At 38.0% G+C, this 24,115-nt stretch overlaps 3 protein-coding genes and 2 long non-coding RNA genes across 8 annotated transcripts in view; 2 read left to right on the forward strand and 3 right to left on the reverse strand.

Annotated features, from left to right (window-relative positions):
- The window catches only part of LOC132847454 (serine/threonine-protein kinase 32C-like), an 86,629-nt gene extending 79,809 nt beyond the window's left edge, over nucleotides 1–6,820 (reverse strand). Inside the window, exons 1-2 of the mRNA XM_060872753.1 lie at nucleotides 6,700–6,820; nucleotides 2,342–2,743 (exon numbers count right to left, since the gene is read on the reverse strand). Of these exons, the coding sequence (XP_060728736.1) occupies nucleotides 2,342–2,423 (82 nt within the window). The 5' untranslated portion in view covers nucleotides 2,424–2,743; nucleotides 6,700–6,820. The remainder of the gene's footprint in view (nucleotides 1–2,341; nucleotides 2,744–6,699) is intronic.
- Nucleotides 6,821–7,096: 276 nt separating this feature from the next.
- Nucleotides 7,097–14,025, forward strand: LOC132847453 (leucine-rich repeat-containing protein 27-like). Its single transcript, XM_060872752.1, has 10 exons — nucleotides 7,097–7,309; nucleotides 8,221–8,351; nucleotides 8,491–8,549; nucleotides 8,998–9,153; nucleotides 9,834–10,062; nucleotides 10,193–10,327; nucleotides 11,256–11,358; nucleotides 11,677–11,798; nucleotides 12,629–12,755; nucleotides 13,542–14,025. The coding sequence occupies exons 1-10, from the start codon at nucleotides 7,109–7,111 to the stop codon at nucleotides 13,638–13,640; spliced, it is 1,362 nt and encodes a 453-aa protein (XP_060728735.1). The 5' UTR covers nucleotides 7,097–7,108; the 3' UTR covers nucleotides 13,641–14,025.
- LOC132847456 (uncharacterized) lies at nucleotides 9,015–9,968 on the reverse strand. The gene is made up of 3 exons (XR_009648641.1): nucleotides 9,777–9,968; nucleotides 9,283–9,415; nucleotides 9,015–9,155 (listed from the first exon to the last, which is right to left on the reverse strand). It is a non-coding gene; the product is annotated as an uncharacterized LOC132847456 (long non-coding RNA).
- On the reverse strand, nucleotides 11,224–13,715 carry LOC132847457 (uncharacterized). The gene is made up of 3 exons (XR_009648642.1): nucleotides 13,522–13,715; nucleotides 12,541–12,714; nucleotides 11,224–11,316 (listed from the first exon to the last, which is right to left on the reverse strand). It is a non-coding gene; the product is annotated as an uncharacterized LOC132847457 (long non-coding RNA).
- Nucleotides 14,026–14,220: 195 nt separating the features above from the next.
- pwwp2b (PWWP domain containing 2B) lies at nucleotides 14,221–22,898 on the forward strand. 4 transcript variants are annotated; one of them, XM_060872751.1, is made up of 4 exons: nucleotides 14,221–14,628; nucleotides 17,775–19,446; nucleotides 19,576–19,598; nucleotides 21,226–22,898. In XM_060872751.1, the coding sequence occupies exons 1-2, from the start codon at nucleotides 14,489–14,491 to the stop codon at nucleotides 19,444–19,446; spliced, it is 1,812 nt and encodes a 603-aa protein (XP_060728734.1). In that variant the 5' UTR covers nucleotides 14,221–14,488; the 3' UTR covers nucleotides 19,576–19,598; nucleotides 21,226–22,898. The 4 variants fall into 4 exon arrangements, 3 of the variants coding, with proteins under 3 accessions (XP_060728734.1, XP_060728731.1, XP_060728732.1); XR_009648639.1 differs by having other exon boundaries at nucleotides 14,222–14,628; nucleotides 19,576–20,955; XM_060872748.1 differs by having other exon boundaries at nucleotides 14,222–14,628; nucleotides 19,576–22,898.
- Nucleotides 22,899–24,115: the final 1,217 nt, after the last annotated feature.

Genomic DNA, 24,115 nt, shown 5'->3' on the forward strand with positions numbered 1-24,115 from the left:
TTTGTATACATACACTGCTGAACAAGTGATTATACAATATACTGGAACGTTATGCTGGCTCCTATCCCTTTGTATGCAAAATGTCCTCTACAGAAAATGCAGAATACCGCTTGCTGTCTGGTTCATAACCTCTCAATGTTCTTCCATTTGACCCTTCCTACTGAATTCACTCAACTGACTTCTTTCTGAGTTCCCTTTTTGCATTTAAACTATACTTAAAATGCGCCACATTATTTATGCACTCATGCATGCCAACTCAGGTCTTCAAACTCAGGGCAACTGACATGTCCTCCTCTGAGGTCTAAACATGACTGCAATGCAGGATTGTTGCTTTAGTGTCCTGGCTTCTCACTGGTGGATTGTCACTGGCGTCCACCTCCATTCTAAATGGCTTCTTTTTTAAGAGATCTAAAGAAATTTCTCTTTCACTATCTACGATAACATTTCCACAGTTTTAGGTAAAGCATGAGGGTAACTATACCTTTGTAGTGCCAAGATATGTACATTTTGTGGCCATGCATCAAAACAATTTTTTTAAAACATGTTAGAAATGTGCTTTATTAATAAATTGTACTTACAATCTACAGTATATGCAATTAAGAAGTAACACAATATTTGGCTATATTTGCTCTGTAATCAGACTGTACTTCAAGGGTTTCAATGACAGCAATGTGGTTAGTTTGTCTTCAACGATTCTTTGAATGATATATGATAATATGATCTATAGCGTAATAGAGATATCAATATATAAAGAGCTCGGATGTCTAATGAAAGCACAGAATGTTCCTTTTTGCCCACTTTTTGTACAGAGCATGAGGTGTAATCAATCTTTTGATCATGCAGAACAGTAATGCAATATGGAACAGTTAAGACTGTCATTAGATTTTAATGGGAATAAAAACGGTGCACTTGCAATGTGTTCCGGTTTTAAGCTATTTTTAAACAGAATACAGATTGAAGGACGGAAACAACACAAGCCCTTCGCTAAATAAGTATTTTCCACTATTTGTATGATTTTCACCGTATAATCTGGTTTCTAGGACTTTGTGAATTAGCCCAGAGCATCTTCTTTTAAATTAAAGTCATTCCTCTCTATCTAATCATTACGATTAACACTTACTGGTTCTGCTTCCAGTGCTTTGGGTGAAGTTTGATTAGATCACAGAAATGAACCAAAACACATCCATTGCCTTTAGTGGCTGGATGAAGGACCAAAAAAAGTGATTTTTATTTCATATATTAGATGTCATTATATCTGGACTTCAGTGGGGAGACAACCAAGTACAGAAACAACAGTTCAATTTCACCCAGACTTCAAGAATTAATCAGCAAAGACAGAGACTCAGATCTATACCTGCACAAAGGAGAAAAATGTTCCATCTAGACATATGTCAAAAAGTTAGTCTGGCAGATTATGGTGGCCCATGCACTTAAACGCACATATTTTCTAAATGCGTCATTACATTTTATCACCCTATCGATCCTACATGTCCATTTTTCTGTTTCCATTTGAGTCGCATGATCTAAAACCTGATAATATGTGACCTAGTTTTTGGGGCTTTTGAGGCAAAATCCAAATTCTCATCCAGAAGCATTCATAAAGTTCACTGTAAATGTATCGTAAGTCAGAGTCTGATTCAACTCAAGCACATGAGGAAAGCAGTCAAATTAATCAAGACTCAGATTTTCTTTTTCAGCATAATGAAATCTTCAAGCGCTTCAAGTGGCCCTGTTTTGACAGATTTAACTAATCCCCCTTAATTAATCAGTTAGCTGCCTAATAACTCATGGCATACTGCAGCACAAGCTACACGTATTAAAAGAATGCAATATATCTCAAACAGACAGTTAGACATGGTTGGAGGGATATTGGTGGATAAATCATAAATGTTTTCCATGCAACAATGTAAATTATCTTTACTAAGGAGACAGCAGACATACTGAACAGCTGATCATTTTATCCCATGAATCTTTTCTGGACTAAAATCACAGCAGTTATTAAGGTTAGTCCAATCTCAATGTGCTACTTGAAAAGTATTCTGTTGTGTTTTTTTAGTCACTCTTCAATGTGCTCAATGGGTGAAGATTCCGCCAAGGCTATATTTAAGGAAGCAATGTGTAAAAAAAAATAAATATATATATATATTTTTTTTAAAAATGCATGTCAATGCGTGTCAATTAGATGTCAAGTTATTATTAAAGCATTCGCCTAGCTGAAGTGAAGGAGAAAGACAGCCCACGGTGGGCAACTCCAAAGAGTGCACGTGCGTCTTACAAAAATGCGTCGGGACTAAAGCAGGCTGATTGATGTAGGAGTTTAGGCTAGAGATCTACTACTCACCGTCCTCTTTCTCGTCGAAGACCGGTCTCTTAGAGGAGCTATTCGCACCCATCCTCTTCTTCCACTTGGCCCAGTGAAACATTGAGGCTCAGATGGCATTCCTCGCCCGGTGCGGAACTAAACAGCGCGCGGTGCCGCTACAGTCCGAGCTCCAGCATCTCTTCTCCCCGAGCGGAAAGATCGCCTTGGTAGCGAGTTTGTGAAGAAATGTACTGCAAGAAAGAAAAGAAGAAGAGCGACGAGAAGGAAACAGCGAGCAAAATGGAAGTGAAGTGGAGTGTTCGACGTGTTGTTCTGCTTTTCTCTGAGTGGTGATCTCTGAAGCGCTTCTCCTCTCATCACCACTCAGCCCCTCCTCTGCTGCTCCACACACTTTAACGGATTACAATCCCACTTCCGCCACTGGAACAAAGGAAAACTGTCATTCACCTTATATCACAAACTCATCATTTAGTAAAACTTTCATATTTACTTTCTTACTGTCCAATTTGTTATGTATGAAATATGGAATTTTTTTCGTCAAGGGGCGTCAATGGGTCAAGGAAGCACAGTCAAGGAAACATAGTCATGGAAGCACAGTCAAGGAAACACAGTCAAAGAAGCACAGTCAAGGAAGCACAGTCAAAGAAGCACAGTCAAGGAAGCACAGTCAAAGAAGCTCAGTCAAGGAAGCACAGTCAATGAAGCACAGTCAAGGAAGTACAGTCAACGAAGCACAGTCAAGGAAGCATAGTCAAAGAAGCACAGTCAAGGAAACAAAGTCAAGGAAGCACAGTCAAGGAAGCATAGTCAAAGAAGCACAGTCAAGGGGCGTCAATGGGTCAAGGAAGTACAATCAATGAAGCACAGTCAAGGAAACACAGTGAAGGAAGCACAGTCAATGAAGCACAGTCAATAAGGCACAGTCAATGAAGTACAGTCAATGAAGCACAGTCAAGGAAACACAGTGAAGGAAGCACAGTCAATGAAGCACAGTCAATAAGGCACAGTCAATGAAGTACAGTCAATGAAGCACAGTCAAGGAAGCACAGTCAAGGAAGCTCAGTCAAGGAAGCTCAGTCAATTAAACACAGTCAAGGAAGCACAGTCAAAGAAGCACAGTTAAGGAAGCATAGTCAAGGAAGCTCAGTCAAGGAAGCTCAGTCAAGGAAACACAGTCAAGGAAACACAGTCAAAGAAGCACAGTCAAGGAAGCATAGTCAAGGAAGCTCAGTCAAGGAAACACAATCAAGGAAACACAGTCAAGGAAACACAGTCAAAGAAGCACAGTCAAGGAAGCATAGTCAAGGAAGCTAAGTCAAGGAAACACAGTCAAGGAAACACAGTCAAGGAAGCACAGTCAAGGAAGCTCAGTAAGCTAATCAACAAATCACAACACTGAAAACTATATATAATGAACAAAAGAAAATCTTACACCTTACAAAAGTGCATTTAACCAAACACATTTAAGTCTGACACCAAAGAATTTTGTCCTTGGTGTCAATTGTTTGTCCTTGGTGACAATTTTCTTGTTTTACAAGGTCACTTCACACAACTTTTAGTTATAAACCACTATTAAATGTACACATTATATACATTTACATCTATGACATTTGCAGAGGCCTCTGCAGAGTGACAGACAGTAGTGCTATGAAATCTCTATCCATAAGTTTTCCTGATGCTGGTTCACTGTGAAATAGCACTAAGAATTCCAGTTGGGGGACTCTGTTGGGGAGGAAATGTAGTACAAAAAGCACACAAACAGCAGTTGTTTTTAAAGGTGCTAATTAAAATTTATTCTAAACATTATCATTATTACTTAACAGGCACAAACACCTTTAATGATTCCAACAAGAAATTGCATGTCATGCAGACAAAGGCATTCACAGCTGCCTTTAAAAAGCCAAAAGGTAGATCAGGTAACAAAGCTAACAAACACACAACATTTTTAACACAAAGAAAGTGAACCAAGAAAGCAGTACTGAAACTCAATTAATTCAAATTTATTTGTCTAGCACTTTTAACAATGGTCATTGTCACAAAGAAGGCAATTGTGGCAAGGAAAATCTCCCTTGGACAATTTGAAGAAAAACTAAGAACCAGACTCAAAAGGTTATTATCCATCATTTCCCTTCTATAACTACAGTATATACTATATAGTCAAAAATACGAGCAAGCTATGACAATGAGCATCAGAGATATATCATAAATGAATAGCCTTAGGCCTTAAACCAATAAATATTTTAAATAACCCTCCATAGCATCCATATTACTCAAAATGAAATCTATTTAGAGTTTATATTTGAGCATGTATTAATGAAATTATTACACATTAATTAATTTAATGTATTTAATTAATACTAATCATTTATTTGTTTTTTTCATATTTACTGAAACACTGAATATATTATTTTCAGCCATCAACAGAAGTACATGCAGGTGTAAGTTAGAGTAAATTTTTATTTAAAAAAAATTCAGAGTTAATTACAGTCTTGTACTTTGTTGAGTAAATCCCAGATTAGACACTTAGAATTAGATTAGATTTGAATTAGAATTTGTTCATCAACACATGTCTTGTTTCACAACTGGTGAACTGTAATGTATAGGATTTTGTGTGCAGAAGCATTGTCATTGTCAAGTTTGGGTTTTTTAGCTTCAGTGAAGGGAAATCAAAATGCTACACCATACCAGTATATTGATGGAAATTGCATACTTTATGGTTTATGGAAGGCCCACAAATGTGTGTGATGGTCATCTGACCACAAATCTTTGGCACTTTTGTACATAGTTCTAGCTTTATATCACCTACAAAATACTCAAGTGGCTTTCCATAGGGTGAATAACAAATTGTTAGGAAGCATATAGCTTAATAGGGGAACTGTAGCACAAGCAATTATGACTACTTAGGCAGCAGTAGTAATGAAATGTCATGTTATATGTGTGTTGTATTTTGTATATGCCAATCACTCTTATGATTCACATAAAATGTCAGTAGCTCTGTGGCATGAAAGATGAGTTGGGTCTTTGTTGATTTTTTTTTTGTTTTTGGTATTTCACTTCAAGTCTGGTTTTCTTTCTCAATTTTTCATCTACTGCCAAATAATAACATCAATAAAGTGACCATTCTGATCGACACTGTCCATAATTTATAGTTACACAAGTATTACACAGTTGTGAAGGAGTTGTGGTCTGAACAATGCATGGTCTGAAATCGAATCAATGCTCAAATATCAAGGAAATAAAATATCTCTTCTGAGTCTGCTTGTATTATGAACACCAAAAACCATGATTTTATTTGCAGCTAGTCCGTTTTTAAGGTGCACATTGACTGGACTGAGTATGATTCACTAAGATCTAGTATACCGTATTTGAAAACACATCAGCTTTTTGGACTGGACACTTGAATCGAATGATTATTCTAAAACTCACTAACTAGTAGGCATATAATAATAACTTTAATGTGTAATTGTAATAACTATAAAATTGGTCTGAACAAAATTCTTAAATAAAACAGAGTTAAAAAATCAAATAATACTATTTAAATATTATTAAGGGCTATAAATAAAAGTAAAAATGTCATGTATTTTTATAATGAACTTATGAAGGTGGAGGTCACTATCAACTACTGTTGTACAAAATTATTAAAATACTTATTAGAGATAGTTCAATTTTTCTTACATTTACAGCATTAAACAGGGTCAAGGGCCTTGCTTAAGGGCCCAGCAGTGGCATCAGTGTGCATCAGGGATTTGAACTCACAGCCTTTCATTCAGAGGTCCAACATAACAGTGTACCTGTGACTATTAGGTTCTTTACATTTTAACAATAAAATAAAATAACTAGTTAAAAGAAAAGGTACAGCTGCATACAGGTGAAATTTATTTGTATATCTAGAAACATAAAGTGCTACTGTGACCAATTCTACTCCACTTATTCACTCTCTAATCCTCTTCCTAATCCATTGTGCAAGGGTGGAATCTTCCTGGAAGGTTCATTACACATATGTATGTTTTAATAATACATATATTTCCATTTTTATTTCTTAATTATTGTTCTAACAATGAATATGGGCAATTTGTGGCATCTGGGTATTTTATATAACCCTTGCCTAATATATACATGTCACTATACTCTCATGTAATTTTGTATATTTTTCCTTTTTTTTTTTAATTTCCTAAGAAATAGAAAATATAAATAATATATAATTTAAGTAAAAAACAGTTATTTGCGTAGAAAGTTTACTTTAATGAACAAATATGATAAGCTTCGTGATTATATCAGCATAGTTCAAGGACAATTATTGATTCGTTCTTTAACACCATTGTGTTAATACATTCGTGTAGCAGACCTGGTAAAAACGTAAAAAATAATGGACTGACCTTTTATGGCTTCTTCCGCACGCCGTAGATTTTGTTTCACTTTCTTGGCATGTTACCATAGCAACACTTCACAACACTCTAAAAGGGCAGGAAACGCGAGTAAGAAAAAGGAATGCATGGAAATACTGCTAAGATTTTTTTTTTTGGTTTCGAAGTATGGATTTAAGGTTTGCTTGGTGTCTTTAAATTCCCCTAAGCGCTTAGTTAGAATCGGTAGAACCTTTTTTTTTCACCTTAAGTTGCTAGGCTAATTAGTTAGCTAGGTTAACGTGCTAATAAAAGTTAATAAAAATTCTTGCATAAAGTGTCTATGTCCAAATAATTATCATTCACTCCGTTGCAAAGTTGTGTCATAATCAGCGCAGGTATGGAAAGTTAGCACATTATATAATGATAGATAATAACAGCTATGGAATCGGACCTGGGTGATCTCCACTTGAGTCTTGACTGCTGTGAGAATGCGCTAAAATCCCCAAGCCGAGATTCTGCACGTCGAGGTGATGATTCGTCAGAGCAGCAAATGAATCATGACTCATTCGACATCTTTTATCTAAGCAGACAGAAGCTGAAGGTCATTCCAGACTATGTGCGCAAGTACACTCCACTCAAGGTACACAAAGACACAGAACCGTGTTATGGATTACAATGATTTAATTAGGAGTATGTTTATCATGCTTATATATCTTTACATGAGTTTACACAATTAGATTCACCCACCTATAACCAGTCTATAGGGCAGAGATGTCAAACATAGCACCTACAGGCCAGGATTGCTAATGAATTAAAATCGTTTTATGGAGTGTAATTGAATTAAAAGTTTAGAAAAAACAGAGCTGATGTCTGGAGAAATAGCTCAGTTGCTGAATGTTCTAATGATACAGAAGTCCCATAGACCGCAAGTTATTCTTATTATTCTTCTTCTTATTATTATTATTATTATTATTATTATTATTATTTTTATCAATCTTTTTTTAAAAAAGATTTGTTTTTGTATGTCACCCATTTTCTTTAATGAAAGAACGTTGAGTCGAGTTGATTTTGACTCTGGTTGATATGAACACACTTTATTAGCTCAAATCCATCAATGTGTCACCTGAACTCGTGCTTTAGAGAAAGAGAATAGACACATGTAGGAAATCCAACATTTTTTACAAACAAACAAACAAATAAATAAATAAAATTACACAGCAGAATCTTGAAAAATATTCAAAATATTGACCATGTAATAATGTGTGGACTTTTGGACCTTGCTGTAGTTTTAATCTATATACAGTATATACATGTTTGGTAATGAATTGATTTGGCTTATAGGTGATACATGTTCAGACATATCTTGATGTCTTATAGGTCATATATTTTCAAAAACAATAACAGTTTGTGTATGCAGCATGTAAATCCTGATAATGAACACATTTAAAAGAAGATATAAATGTGTTATTGGTCTATTAAGACAGGCCCCTCCCCTGCTAGAGAGCTAAGTGAACTTACCATGGATTTCTTTCTTTTTCACATCCTTTCAAGAATTTATATCTTGAAGGAAATGAGTTATCCAGTCTCCCAGACAATCTGTTCATCAATCTGCCACAATTGCTTTGGCTGGACCTGAGAAATAACCAGCTCACTTGTCTTCCTGCTGATATTGGTCAGCACAGGTACAGCAAAAATATTTTGTACACACCATTTAACATAAATAATTTGGTCCTGCTTGGATAAACTTTGAAATTGTTTATTATATTGCCACATTAACAATTCATATAACTCAGGCCTCATATTGTTCTTCGACCTCTTCAGATGCTTGAAAACTTTGCTGCTGGAGGGGAACCAGATTACAGAACTTCCTGTAGAGTTAGGTATGTTTTTTCCAGCAGTGTTCTAAATGATTACAGTTCCATTGTATTATTATTAGATAAATAAATGGCTGCCCTGGCTTTTTTTTTGTATTTGTAAGGCGAATGTGCAGCCTTGTGATTGTGAAATAAAACTCACTGTCACAACAGGAGGTTACAGAAAATTCAGAAATCATGACACTTATACTTGGCCAGAAAAAAAATGAACAGCTTACTCATTGTGTGAAAGTTGGTGCCCAGGTTTAATTCCACGTTTTATCATGTCCATCTCCCTTAAAACCTTCACTGGCAGGAAACATTGTCTGCAAAATGGTCATCCTTCACAAGAGCAGCACTCATTGTATAAAAGCTTTTTCCTAAATAAGTTGTCAATTAACATCTTGACGGGGCCTGAGATTGTTTGAAATTCAATTGCTTCTTCAACTCCTTCCTTGCTGTCTTTTCCTGGCAGGTAATACGATCACACTACGAGCTCTGAGCCTGAGGAACTGTCCCATCTCATTCCCACCCCAGGAAGTGCTGCAGCAGGGTCTCGCACACATCCTGCAGTTCCTGCGTCGCACAGCCGTGGCTCAGCGGCCCCTCAGCTTGCACAGCACGCACACGGGTCTGTATGCCAGCCAAATCAGTGAAAGCATTTCCTTACCTATGTGTATAAGTGTTTGTCTGTTTGTGTGTGCGTGCATATGTTTATGTATATAAATGTGTGTGTGTGTATGTGTGTGTTATCGCTCACCATCTGTGGCTTTGCATAAAAGGATGGCCTGCTTCAAAAATAGCTTCCTGCCCTGGTTCTGCTTCAGCAGTGTGACTTCTGTTCCCTTGGAGACGACGCGTGTGGCTCAACTGCCTCATGGCACAGCGCGACCCTGTAATATATTTAGCTGGATGAAAATGAAGGATAACCTCTGGCACTGCCCTGCATCTGCCTCTGAGGCTAAATACATTTGTAAACTATTTTACAAAGAAAATATTTTGAACTCAGTTTGCTTTCAAAATTGCTTGTTTGCCTAGAAACATGTGATGCTGTCATACTGTAATTGCAATTGATTTAGAGCTTTCTGCAGCTCGATATCATCTTTTCATATTGTATTACCTAATTTCATCTTGCTCACTTTACTGTAATGAATTCCTAATAGAGTTACAGTACAATAGATTGCCATTCACTTCACATTTTAGCAGGTTTATTCTCTCCTGTGACCTTAGAGTTCAGGATATACAAATACTCACTTTGTGGCCGCATACATTTACATGTAAAAACTCACTCCTTCTGGTCCCCATCTTTAGACATGCCGGCTGTGGAGAAGCTGCCGCTGACCGAGATTCTCCAGTCTAGCCTGAATCTGTCTGAGGTGGATGACAATGAGGTACACCGCTTTAAGGAGCTTAGGCAGCAAATGATCCAGATGGACAGAGCAGATCTTGGGCACATCACACCAGACATATCACCGCAGCAACACCTACGAGCAGCAGAGGGAGACAGATCTCACCAATCTCATCCTTCATCCATCAATAGGTATAAAAATGTATATGAATTGAAAAGCTCATGGTCCTTGATTTAAATAAATAAGAATAATAGAGTGGAAAGTAAACCACTATACTGTATATGAAGTAAGTCTGCAAAATATTTAATTTCTACATCACAGAGATCAAGAGTTAACGACAGGAAGGTTCCCAGAGCTTCCTCCACTTAATGTGCAGAACTGGAAGAGATCAGAGGACAGAGTGGCTGCAGCGAGGGAGTTGAAGGAAAAACAAGCTTCACTAGAACAGAAAAGGAAGTAAGTATGTTTGAAAGTATTCCTTTATTTTAAAGGAGCAGTTTGTCATATGCTCATCTGAGAGAGCCTTCTAAGAGTCTATAAGATGAATTGCAATTGCAATGAAATCGAAGTCTTCCCCTCAACTGACCCTAACCATAACCCTAGGTCTTGGGGGCACTTAAAGAAAGTGGGCAGAACCAAGCAGATTTGTGCAGGAGAAACACAAAGAAGTAACAAAGAATTCGTAACAAAGAAGCAAATATATGGCAATCATGTCAGCTTACAGTATATTTAATGTCACTATTGCTAGTATCCAAAGAAAGCTATTACAAAATTCATAAATAGTTAAAGCAGTTAAAGGTATAAGTTACACAACAAAGATTTTATATCGAATTTAAGTTTGTGTACTGAAACTTAAGTAGAATCGACTTATGCTGCAGGCACGGTGATGTTACTGAGAAATGAGAGCTGGTTTCAGTCCAGTGGTTACTTAAGCCCAAGCCCTTCATGTATCACATTTTGGCACACCAAGAGTTTTTAGCTAATAACATCAATTCATCTGATCTTACATGAATAATCCTGAGCAGGTTTAGAAAAAATATTATTAAGCAGGACGAAGACAGACCTTAAAATGATATCTTAGTTGTTTGGGGATATTTAAAGAAACATACAAAATAAGGCTATAGATAGATAGATAGATAGATAGATAGATAGATAGATAGATAGACAGACAGACAGACAGACAGACAGACAGACAGACAGATAGATAGATAGATAGATAGATAGATAGATAGATAGATAGATAGATAGATAGATAGATAGATAGATAGATAGAAATTAAAATGCTGTTAAAGTTATTAATCAAATTTTCAATGAAAAAAAGAACTTTTCTTGTAGTTATATAAATAGCTTCTCACCTTATCTCTGGGGTGTGTGTCTGTCTTAGAAACGAGGAGCTGTTGCAGCACTGGAGAAACCAGGCCAAGATCATGCAGGAAAGGAAAATACTGGAACACAAGAACCAGAATGAGAGACATTGGAAAGATGGGGTAGAACATTCTTTTCTGATATCATATTTTAAGTTACATAAGAATAATAAACAGGAAGACGGCCTCCCCTACAGCCCTCGCTGAATGTTCAGCTAACACTGAAGATGCAGAAATTTAAATTTAGTGTTTTTAAATTTGCAGTGCTCTTTTTTATTTTCTCTGCAAAGACTCTGAAAACAATAAAGTTGTACTTCTGCTTGTAGCTTCTTCCTGGATAGTCAATAAGTTAGCTAGCAGGCTTTAGACTTAGTTTTCCTCCCCACTCATAAGAAACTAAAACAAAGACAAATCAAATAAAACTACCGCTTGTTTGTCTAGCGTCTGAAGAATGCTGCTGATACGTCCAGTAATCCGAACAACATTGGCAAAGCTCTGAATAATGACCCACACAGTGAAGCCCATACCACTCAACAAACACGCAAGGAAACAGAGGCGGCCAGGTACTAAGGATTTATTTAATATGCTAGTGTGTGATAGAGTAGACCTGTGTGCTGCATAGTGTACCCTAAATAGCAGAAAGAATGTGTTTTATGACAATAGAACTATTACACTCTTATGTGCACTATTACACTTTTGGACAATTATTTTAATTTCATAGTTGAATAGGAACTTTTGCTGCTTGCAGAAATTTTGGAAAACATATTAGCAAATATTTAATATTTTCAAATATTAGCATATAATATTAGCAAAGACCTCTAGCAGTTATTCAAGGCAAAACTCAGTATTTTATCAGTATGAATCAGATTACAATAGATCTGAAATTACTATTAAGTCAAAAATGAAAAAGGAAGTTGTGCAGTTAATTCTACTGTTACTACTACTACATTCTATGTTCACAGTATAATGTAATACCTATCTTGTCAGAACCGTTTGTATGGTGATGAGGTGCATTTTTAAAAATCTGACTTTCTAGGAAAAAGATTTATGTAGACCTGATTTCTAGTGTCTAACACAACAGTTGAAATCTTGTCTTGGTCGTCATTGCTGTAACTATGGGCATCAAACTATTTACAATACCGACCTCTAGTGGTCATGATTGTCGCATGCGGACACGTTTGTATTGATTAATCCTGTTGCCAGTTTTAATTTAGCCTGCTTTAGAGCTTAAATTACCTTGAAAGGAACTCGGTTAAATGAACCTATTCAAGTAATGAAGAGAACCAATTCACTGAATTAGCTGACCTGAGTGCGATTAATTCCTCCGCTACAAGTTGAGCAGTCAGTGAGGTGTGTGTTCATTTGTATTTTTGCCTGTTGTGTGTGCCCTAAGGGAGGCAAGGGACCGGGAGCTTGAGCAACGCATCAGGACTCATGTTCAGATGATGCAGCAGAGGCGCAGACGACCCAGAGGCTCACCTGCGGAAGAGGTGAAGGCAGCAGCTCAAGAGATGGAAGAGGTAAAGAAATGAGTTTAATGGCCCACAGAAGGGGGAGAAGGACAACACAGATAATGGCTGTCATTTATAAAAGTTGCAAAGAAAAGGGCAGATGTGAATACACAGATTTGTGTATGAACAAATGTGTTTTTTCAGAAAACTCAAAAAAAAATTTCAAACTAGAAATAAAATAAAACAAAAGAGTAGAAAAAAATAGAAAGAATTGAGCAATAATTTTTAATTTTAGAATTTTTTTGTTTTACTGAAAGTGACAGTACACACCTACATACAAAAAGTAATAGACTTTTTTAAATAAAAACATAATTTATCAGAGCATTAAAAATCTTTTTCTACCTCAGCACTTCATAGTGCTTCATGTATACAATTGCACCTACATGTATTACTCAGTGAATGGACTAATGAGCTAAGTCACATGTAATAAATGGGCTCAATGCATACCTTTGTTTTAGTATGTACAATTGAAGTGTAGAGTTTAACCATTACAAAAGGCAAGGTCACTTTTATAAATACATGTTTGTGGTGTGTGCACATGCTAGTACACTATACATATACATACATCTATTTTCACCAGGAAATAAGTATTGTTAGTTTGTATGGTAGGTTAAAATGTGAGACGTTTGAGCTGATTAATATCATAACAACAAGGGAGAGCCTAAACTGAGAACTAAACTCTAACTGTCTATACACTGTGAAAGCTAACTCTATATCTGGATTCTGGAGGTTTTAATTTTGTAAAGATGTAAAGTTTAATGGAAATAAAACTGACTTCTTTCTCCCTGTGCAAAGGTAAAACATCTGCAGATGGAACTTGCAGAAAGGAGACGAGCGAAAGATTCGGAGTATCGCTTGAGTGCCTTCACTGGAGAGATTTCTTATGATAAATAACTTGACTCGACTAAGATTTATGATAAATAACCAGCTACCACCTGAACAAGCTTTGGTATTTCAGGTCATCACTGTAATGTGAAAGTTGAGGTTTTATTATTGACAAAGGTGGTGAGTTTGACCACACGGTGGCGCGTTTTTCATTCCTGTTCATTGTCGCCTTCAATTTGTGCTTCAGCCATTTTAAGCTTAGGGCCTAGTGGATTGATTTTGGGGAAAAAACAAACAAACAAACCAAAAAAAACCAACATTTTAATTGCATTTAGACGAGGCCAAATATATCAAAGACCTTTGTATGTTAATGCGTTTGTTTTTGTATTTTATCCGCACATTAGACGCCTGCAATATAATCAGTGTGATAATAAATCAAATGAATCAATAGAGGATAAAGGTCCAAATTGAAATCAACAACCTGGACATAACAGAAATGTTATGTTTATTCCGTTATCTATGTGTCGGTATATGTTAAAAGAAAATAACTAATGCTATTGATTAGTGCTTAAAACTACTGCATGTCGTTGACGGGAAGGGGTACGCTGGTAAAGCCGCTCTTAAATGCAATGAGATCTCTAGAGTGTTAACATCTTTTCAAAACTCGGAAACCTGGATGAGAAGAAAACACGAATTGAAGTGGAGGCTCGCGCGCTAACGGATTCCTCTCTTGCCTCTTTGTGATGTCACGGCTGGCCGCGCGGCTGTAATTGCGCCGGTGGGTTGATGGCGTCATTCCGTGGCCCTGTGTAGCCTCCCGTGCTCGCTAGCAGAAGGAGCGAGGATCTGAGGCCGACGCGCTCGGCTCGGGCGCCGTGGAACGAGCAGCGCCAAGCCGGACACTTCATCCAGGAAACATGGAGGCCGCGGCCGAGGAGCTGCGGGCCGGCTCCCGGATTCCGGTCACTATCGAACAGATAGTGAATGACACACTGGTGGTGACGCTCACTTACCGAGATAGGAACTACACCGGGATTTTGCTCGATTGCAACAAAAAGTAAGTGTGTTTCATTATTTTTATTCTTATGTCTGCTTTAAACGCGCTAAGGCCATAAGCTAAGCTAAGCTAATTTGGCTAACTAAGCAAACGCTATCCATCAACAAGAGGCCAGGCAAAGACAAGCAGGCCCCCTATTTATTCAAAGCCAAAGATGGATTAGGACAGCAAAATGTGTTCTACACACACAGTTCACGTCTTACATATATTTATATACGTATAACAATTTTATTCTACAATTCTATGCATTTTGTCATGGTCGGATATGATAGAAATGATCCATTCAGTAAGATTACCTGCCAGCTAAAGTTAGCCATTTAGCCCCCTGTAAAATATGTGTATCTTATAATCCCATAATCCTGCATTCACACAATGTGCATTGTTTACACTGTGTGGTTTAAGTGCGCCTTCGGCTTCATATAAAACAACAGATATTTTGTTTTTATTCCTGCTTTTTGTCCAGAGAAGGATAATCTCTCATTGTTGTAGCTTGTGGCTGCTAGCAGAAATACTCATTCAATTGTAGTTGATTACAGATCCAGGTTTGTCATGTTTTATGCAGGTATTTTATATGTGGCTTTGCTCAGCTTCTATTTGTAAGGTTAATATCATGGCCTTTTAATCGACATTTCATAAGGAACTTGTCCATAGTCACATGTGAAGCAGATTGCCTTGGGTGTGTGTTACCCTTTCTTATTATGTGGCTGTTACCTACAGTCTTCACAACTGTATATCTGACACATTTCCATAAAAACATAAGAAATATTGAGTATCCAATAAAGCTATTTTGTTTATTTGTTTAGTGGTTCAATATAGTAGAGAATTTGAACCTGCTGAAAAGGCCATCTTTCTTCCAAGACAAAGACAGGTGGGGTGTCAGTGACCAAACCAACGCTACTGACCTTTGTTGAACTTGTAGGATATATGTCTAGTTAATATATACATGTAGCATTTATTACTAAGTGGGATGTATGGTTTTGGGTGGACGGTGTGAACATACTTTGCCATGTTTATGTCTCTGTATAGTAGCCTTTAAAAACTACTGTTTATATAAAGCTACAGTAGAATCTTTTCTTTCTTATTGTATAGAGAGATAGATAGATAGATCTGTAGGTAAGTTTAAGCAGTGTATGCAAGGTTTCTAAAGAATCAAGATGTTCTGACAAATGTCTATGTCTATAGCAAGGTACTGCTGAGGCTCTAGGTTTGAACGACTGTATTTTATCTACAAATGTTGGTGATATGACATTTTAAAACTTTACAATACGCAACAAGTATCACAACGTTTTTTCACTGAGTCCTTTAAAGTAACTGCATTATTAAATATCTTCATTTAATTTTTATGCTGTGTAAAATTAGACCAATTTAATGCACAGACAGGGTGGAATCATAAGGAAACGTCCAGTGTATCGGTGACTGATGGTTTTAATAAAGCACCAAAATCTGATGGCACTTGATGCACAACATTGTATCATGATCTTAATATATAACAATATCAGTATCATATTGCTGTGTCACCCAACCCAATTTGAGCTGTGTTCCAGGAAATGAATGAATATATTGTGCTGGTCACTCCCAAAGGCACTAAGGTTTTAAATCTGTTTTGTATTAAACATTCTCTTATACATAATCTCTATAATTGAGATCTCATGTTTTCCCTTATTAACGATTCATTCTCAAAAAGCACACTTTTGAATGGTATTTAAAAAAATAGCTGTTAACCATTGAATCTGGTTTGATCTAATCTTTTGTTCTGTTATAGCTTTATTTCTAACGGTAATTGGTATAAAAAAAAAATTTATAATACAAAATCCTGCCATTTCCTCATTACTCATTGTTAAATAATTCGTCATTTCCTGTATTTTTATAATTGCTGTCGTGTCAGCGTGCAAGTTGAATCATACTGAAGCTGAGTCATTGCTACTCGGACCCTCTTATCCTCTACATGGCTAGGACAATTTGTACAGCTTTCCTACCTCAGTCAGGCTAGTCTAACCTTTCCTATATAATCTCTTTGCTCATTTGGTGTTTCATTATCGTTCGGATGGAGTAGGCACAAAAAATATCGCCAATGTCAAGTCATTTAAAAAAACAGATGAAGCAGAAATTTTGTAGTGTTCTAAAAATATTGTGGCCTACATTTTTGAATAGGCCAGCGAATAACTGTACATGGATTTTTTTTTTTCTTCTAAAGACATGCTAGACAGGCATTTCTTTTATCCAAAGTCTCAAAGGACTACATGAGGGGAGGGGAGCCTTTTCTTATAGGGATTAATTAATAATCACCACACAATCAAATATCAGGCAGGATGTGAAAACAACCAAATCTCCAGGCTCTCCTTTGCTTCATCCCTGGTGGCTGATGGGACTGTTTTTGTTCAATGAGTGTGGAGGGGGCTGTTGTGAGGCAGGCCTGTTGGTCTCTTTGTTTGCTGTCTCTGACAGAGACGAGCCACTGTGTGTACTGCTTTAACTATAGCCACTCTTCACTGATTGCAACAAAATGGTCTTGAGTTCCTGCCCAATACACGTCAGTGTTGTGCTTCACAAAGAGGACGTGTGAATTTATTTTTGGACTGATCTGCAGCAGAAACCTGAGGTCAGACTTCTGTACAGGAAAAACAATGTCCCAGTGTTTCATAGTTCAATTTGATTTACGTTTTCCAAAAGGCAGTTAGATGACTATCTAACCATTAGTATGAGTATTCTGCATTTTATGATTAGGTTTTAAAATGGACTATTTCAAACAGTTTTTGACATCTTGATACAATTTACGCACCTCGTAAGCTTTTAGACTTGTTGTGCAGCGATAATTTCAGTTGCAGGGACCTCTGGTACCACCCTGCATGTTGGGACATGTAGCATGTAGCAGAGTAGGAAATCACTGCTGCTACATAAAATTTCAAACTTGCTATACTTGATATGTACTGTTCATCTTCCTATTAGAGCTGGTTCAAATCAAGAACTAGTTCAGTAAACATCTCTGCATTTTGTAATGTGTTTATTTATGAAGAACTATTTTAATTAGTTGGATACATTAGTCAGATTTGTACATTTATGGTTGCATACACATTTAAACTTGTCTAAGAGACTGTGATTTGTTTTTCATATTGCTTTTAGAGCTCTGTTTGTTTTGTTCCATCTAGGACTGGGTTGTTCTGCTTGCCAGATGTTGTAGAAAAGTCAGAAGAGCCTCTTATATCCAAACAAGAATCTGAGATGATGAATGAGGAACCGTGCTCCAAACCAGCCATTCAGTCAGCCCAGCGACCAAAGGATGAGAACACAGAGCCCGAAAAGCCACCTGCCATCCCCTTACCCATCCCAGTACAGCCAGGCCAGCCTACCTACCCTCCCTACTTTGAGGGTGCTCCTTTTCCTCAGCCCATGTGGGTACGGCACACATACAGTCAGTGGGTTCCTCAACCTCCACCTCGACCAATCAAAAGAAAGAAGAGACGGTCTCGAGAGCCTGGCCGCATGACCATGAGCACCATTAGACTTCGACCTAGACAGGTGCTATGTGAGAAATGCAAGAACACGGTCACCAGTGACGAGGACAGTAAAGATGGGTCAACTGTGTCCAGGCCTTCCAGGAAGGAGAATGCACCACAAGGGGAGGAACTTGCTAAGGAGGCCCCACCTAAAGGACTCAGGAAGGAGGATGGAGATGCCTCAAAGGAAACCAAGCGGCGAGATGAGGCGCAATGCTTTGAAAGCAAGCGTTGTCGAAAAGAGAGAAAGGAAGATGAGAAGTTCCCAGGAGTTGATGTAGTGCCTCACAGCCCAGTGATAAAGATCTCATATAGCACTCCACAAGGAAAAGGGGAGGTAATGAAAATCCCATCCAGAGTTCATGGTTCTGTGAAGCCTTTCTGCCCCAAGCAGCTGATGCAGAATGGGCTTGGGGAGCATGACAACAGTCGCGAGCCCAGAAAAGAGACGCGATCTGCTATTGAGTCTATACGGACTGGCCTTACTGTGTCTATCCCCAAGCTCAAACTCCCAAAGCTGACTGATCAGGACATCCCTTCGCCCAAAATCCGCTTAAAGTCTCGTGGGGACGGTGTGGAGCGTGTATCTATGTATGAGGCAGAACTTGTAGGAGAAGCAAGGCGCAGAAGTCCCAGGATTCCTGGTTCGGGGCTGGCTCGACCTGACGATTCTGGGGACAAAAATGCCCTGGAACTGTGGTCAGGTGAAGAAACTGAGCGGCACGGTGATCTTACACTCCTAATCAACTTTGGAAAGCGCAAGGCAGATTCGTCCAGTCTTTCAGTGTGTAGCAGTGACAGTCTGGACGAGTCCAAGTCGTTTAGTTCAGATGGGACGTCACCAGAGTTGTGCGAACTGGCACCTGGCGAGCATGTTATAGGTGTATCATCCTCTGTGTCGACGACATCATCAGCATCACGGGCCGAGGGTAGGACGGTGCCACCACTGACTGTGAGGTTACATACGCGTAGCATGAGCAAGTGCATAACGGAGGAGGGCCACGCTGTAACCATTGGTGATGTGGTTTGGGGTAAGATACATGGCTTCCCCTGGTGGCCAGCCAGAATTTTGAGCATTAGTGGCACACGGCGAGAGGGGGATGAGGCAGATGCACCATGGCCTGAAGCCAAAGTGGCCTGGTTTGGGTCCCCCACCACCTCACAGCTTTCCGTGGCTAAACTTTCACCCTTTCGTGAGTTCTTTCGGCTGCGCTTCAACCGCAAGAAAAAGGGCATGTACCGGCGAGCCATCATTGAGGCGGCAAAAGCAGTGGGTCACATGAGCTCTGAAATCACCTCGCTACTGTCACACTGCGAGACATAGGTGAGGTATCTGAACTTTTCAGTTTTTTAATAATAATTTCAAGTATTTGGATATTCAGCACCCTTGTCCATCTGTGTATACTCTGTACAAATTCTCTGTACAACATCCTGTTTTTCTATTTTTCTGTAGATTTCTGTGGCAAATGACACCAGGTTCAGGATGTAGTGTGGCTTGGCATGCAGCAGCTTGGTTTAAGCAATTTAAGCAAATCTGACCCTTATGTGAATGAGTCTGGTGACCATTTAGTGTTGAGCCATATGGATTGCAATATTTGAGCACTGTACGCATTAGTTATTTGAAGTGTGTTAGGCTGTTTGCTAATGTTAACTTGGTAGCTTGCCACGTTAATATCGCCTGTGGATTTGGAGGGATGTGATCTGCTGAGGGAATAAAAGAATTGGGTGTACCCTGACATGGAATTGTAACACATGTCGCATACAAGTTTTATTACTCTAGTAATAAATATCTCGACATTGATTATAGGTTGACTGTGGCTGCAGGTAACTAGCTTTAATTACCTATTAGCAAGGTCAAGAATGTTTGCAAAGTTGCTGTAAATATGCCTAAGGATTTGTTTGCTCTAACTAAGCTCGTTATATAATTTAAGTAGATTACATAAATTAGTTTCATATTTCACTTTCTTAATTTAAACTTCCCTTTACGTTTTGGGACTGAAGACTTTGTCTGTCTGGCATGCATGGTCAGGTGAAGCTAAGATGCATCTGAGATGTTTTGTTCCTGTGCTCGTACATAGACTGTTACAGTTCAAAATGGGAAAAGGAAACAGATTTTGCAACCCAGAATAGCCTAACACTACGAGGGTTGTGTTATCTGTCCTCTTCCAAATACGAGCTCACAGAAGACCAAGATAGTTTTGTGATTAAGTGGGTAGAGGGAGGTGGCTGCAGCATTGAACTCCAACTCGGTGACAGGGTGAATGCTTTTCATTTAACAATACCTTTTTAAAGGTTGTCTGTAAATCTATCCGTATGCTTCAACTTGATAACATTAACTTCATGTTATTTGTTTGTGAGTCTTTGTGAAGTAATTTGCCGGTTTAGAAAATGCTTTTATTCAAATATATAGATTCATAAATATCATTTTATTTATTTTTTATTTTAAGGTTAACACACTCATTTTTAAAACGTTTCTTTTAAGTCTGTGACTTGGAGACAACTTTTAGATCAAAAATTTTTTTAAGAACATTGACATTAATTAATGATGTTAAATATTGACTCATTGACTGAATCTTTTTCTCCTGACAGTTTAGTTGAATACCATACATGTTTTGTCTAAAAAAAAGACTATGAGTGGGAAGGTTTTGGGAAGGTTCTGTTAAGCTGTCTAGTCAGATGATATCATTTGGTCCAGTTTTATTTTTTCACCAAAATTCAGAATGTGATGTGCTATTTTTTCCCCTGATTCAGAGTGGGAAAGCTGGACAAGTATGTGAAATGGAGCTAAGCTACAATAAACATTGTTACTGGCCAGAATTAATAGCCATATTTGGTATGGTTTTAGAAGCTAAACTTGTACATTAAAATAATCTTTGTCATAATGGGGAGAAATATTATTTCTGTCAGCAATACAAACAAATGTCCATTATTCATAATCGATTTCCTAGCTGTTATATGATTTTACTGTTCTATTAGCTGAGAATAACTAAAAACTCTATTGTAACCACTGATGCACACAACCCCCCAAAAAAACATTATATATACATGTGGCAGTCCAGAGAGTGTTTTTATTGACTGATGTGGTGCATGTTTGTTGTTTTAGGAGTGAAAGAGGGGAAGGCTGGACTCTGGCTGGATTCAGGACCCCATGCTCCCCTCCTGTCATTCCCAACCAGGATGGAGTGCATTTTCTACAGAACTCATGAGTGAAGGTGCTTTTTTTTCCACCTGCCTTGAAGGAGAAATCAGCCAACATGCAGAGCAGTTGAGGGCTTGAGAGAGCAAGCAGGCCGGAAAATCTGGGAAACACAAAGAGAACTTTTTTCTCCACCTGTTTTTCTACCCTATCAATTTGTTCAGGACATCTGTTTTAGTATAATGAGTAGCTCAACACTACATCCGAATGTATTTATTGCCGGTGAAGCACAGGCAACCTTGCTACAGTCTCATACTGTCGATCCCACCGCTGCTGTTTTCTGTTGGTGAAGATCTGCCTGCCTGCCAGTGGAGTTGCTATAGCTAATGAATCCATCATGGATACCATCAGGCAGCCTGCTCTAGTGACATTTACCTAATCCACTTAAGCAGGAAAAGACAGACATCCATATGATGGTAAATAACACAGCTCTAAGGTCTTTTTACTTTTTTCAAAACTGAAAATGTGAAACACTTTTTTGTATTCTGCATCTAGAGATCGTTGTGTAGGTCTTAAAACATGCAGTATGTTGTCATTGATTAGATCTATTTTCACCAGAGGGCCGAATTTCTTCAAACGGCCTGTCCCTTTGCGGAAATGTTTTTTTTTTTTTTTTCCTTGATTATTTTCATTTTTTATTGTTTTGATGCTCTTGGTCTGAGGGCCTTGGGAAATTGTGTCATGGCTTGTATGAGAATCAGAGTTTCGTATGTACTTGCTTTAATTATTTAATGTGTCATGTAAAGAAAAGCACTTTATCTGTACCTTCAGTGGCCTGCTGGACACTCGTACAACGAACACTAATTTAGAGTTTTACGGCTGTGAACGGTGGACACACTCAGCAGCCCTCTGGTTCAAACTATCACACCCAGCGCCTGGAAAGTGACTTCTTTTCTATCAGGTTTGGACATGGATGAGAAACAAAGATGCTTTCAGGAACTAGTTGTGTACACTGTATCATTGCAGTTAGTCCGTTTTTCAACCTGTATTTGTTTTCCTTCCCACCACCGTTTCCCTCAAAAGAAAATTTCCACTGGAGAAATGGACAGAAGTGTAAACTCCTATGCATCACATCTTTATTAAAGCTTTAAAAAAAACCTTAAACCTGCTGTTATGGTACTATGAATTCCATACCCATGTGCTCTGAGCACCACGCAGAATTGAAATGTTCTTATGCTGCAGGTTTGTAGACTTGTTTCTCCTTCAGGTGGAAGAGAAAGCGTCTTTCTAGTCAGCAGTTGACCTTTTATAGGGCCTTGAGAATTTAAAGAGCCACTTCAGTGAGCATGGAAACCAGGGAGGAAGGGAGGTGGGGGAAGGGAGCCAAACCCGAGCGGAGGTATATTTAAAGCTCACTGCTAAGCGCAAAGCGTCTCACCACTGCATTTCAATGGTAGGTTCTTGTACTTTTTATGGATCTCCTCTTTTTTTTTTTTACATTTTTTTTTTTTTTGGTTCCTTCCTGAAAAGGTTTTTGAAGGTGGACAGTTGTGCGAGTGCCAGTGCAAAGACACTCGACCACTGTCCTCAGATCAGTGGAATTTTTTACATGCTGTACATAAAATAAAATATACAACCAATGCTCTTTCCTCCTGGCTTGTTCTTTTTTATTTTTCAGTTTGGAAAGCAAAGTTTATATCATCACATTTGGCAACCTGGTTGAAATCTGATTTTGGGATTTCATCTTCTGTTGGTAAAATTTTGGTAAAATGGAAGAACCTTTCATAATGGATTAATTTCTCACCTGAGAGTGCCAAGTCTGTTCAGAGAGATTCAGGGCTTTGTCTCAATCTGCATAGACTATATAGGTAATATGGCTTAGTGTTGTACTGACAAACTGCTCTTAATGTTCATGTACAATTACTCAAATGTACTCAAAATTGTTGCTGTTTCTTCATTTCTGCCGAATGACTTCCTGTTGCCTAGTATAACACAGCCCTTTAGTCAGTATTTAAAAACTGAGTACTTCTGACCATGACAGATAGGTAGTAAGAGAAATGGAACTATTGACGGTTCATATTACAGGTACACAACAATGAAATAAATGCCTTTTAGCATCTACAAGCAGTGAAAATAGAAAAATACACGTTCAGATGTGTAAAGTCTATAGCAGGTAGATGTGCACAAGAATATGTCTAAAACAAATCATATATGGTGTGCAATGTGGGCATTATGTACATTGTTTTTAACAGTAACCAATAAATATACAGTGTATGTGCAGATATACATAAATGCAGCTGAAATAGGGTATATGCAATGAATTTACAGTTATATATATTTGTAATTGATCGAAAAGATGTAACAATGTTATAAGAACTGCATGGTGATTACAGACAGTAAAGTATTAGTGAGATATCACGGTAGCAGTGTAGTGTAGAGTTCAGTCGGCTCATTAGAGAGCAAGTTAATGACCGTCATTTTTAGAAAGAAAGGAGTCTTTTCTTCATTTATTCTAGGACTTTTCAATCTGTACAATTTGCTTTAATTACACTTTCAAACTTTCACTTTTCCCTCCCCTGATAGCCTTTTTGTTCTTAAAGTTGCTACATGATTAACTGATGTGACCCAAAAAAACACATTTTAATCAAAATCCGACATCAACCTTTATTTGTTTATTTACTAATACTACACCTACAACAAACTCCATAGTTCTCCCTTAACTCTTGTTGGAAAGCTGTAGTTTTTAGTTTTGTACTATGGGACTGCAGGGTTGTTTGGCTGTAATATAATTCAGTAAATGAGACTGAAGTAGATCTAGCATAGTCTTGCATACATGAGGGAGAGCAAAACAATTGCA

The sequence above is a fragment of the Tachysurus vachellii genome, chromosome 6, assembly GCF_030014155.1.
Source record: "Tachysurus vachellii isolate PV-2020 chromosome 6, HZAU_Pvac_v1, whole genome shotgun sequence".
Classification (NCBI taxonomy): domain Eukaryota; kingdom Metazoa; phylum Chordata; class Actinopteri; order Siluriformes; family Bagridae; genus Tachysurus; species Tachysurus vachellii.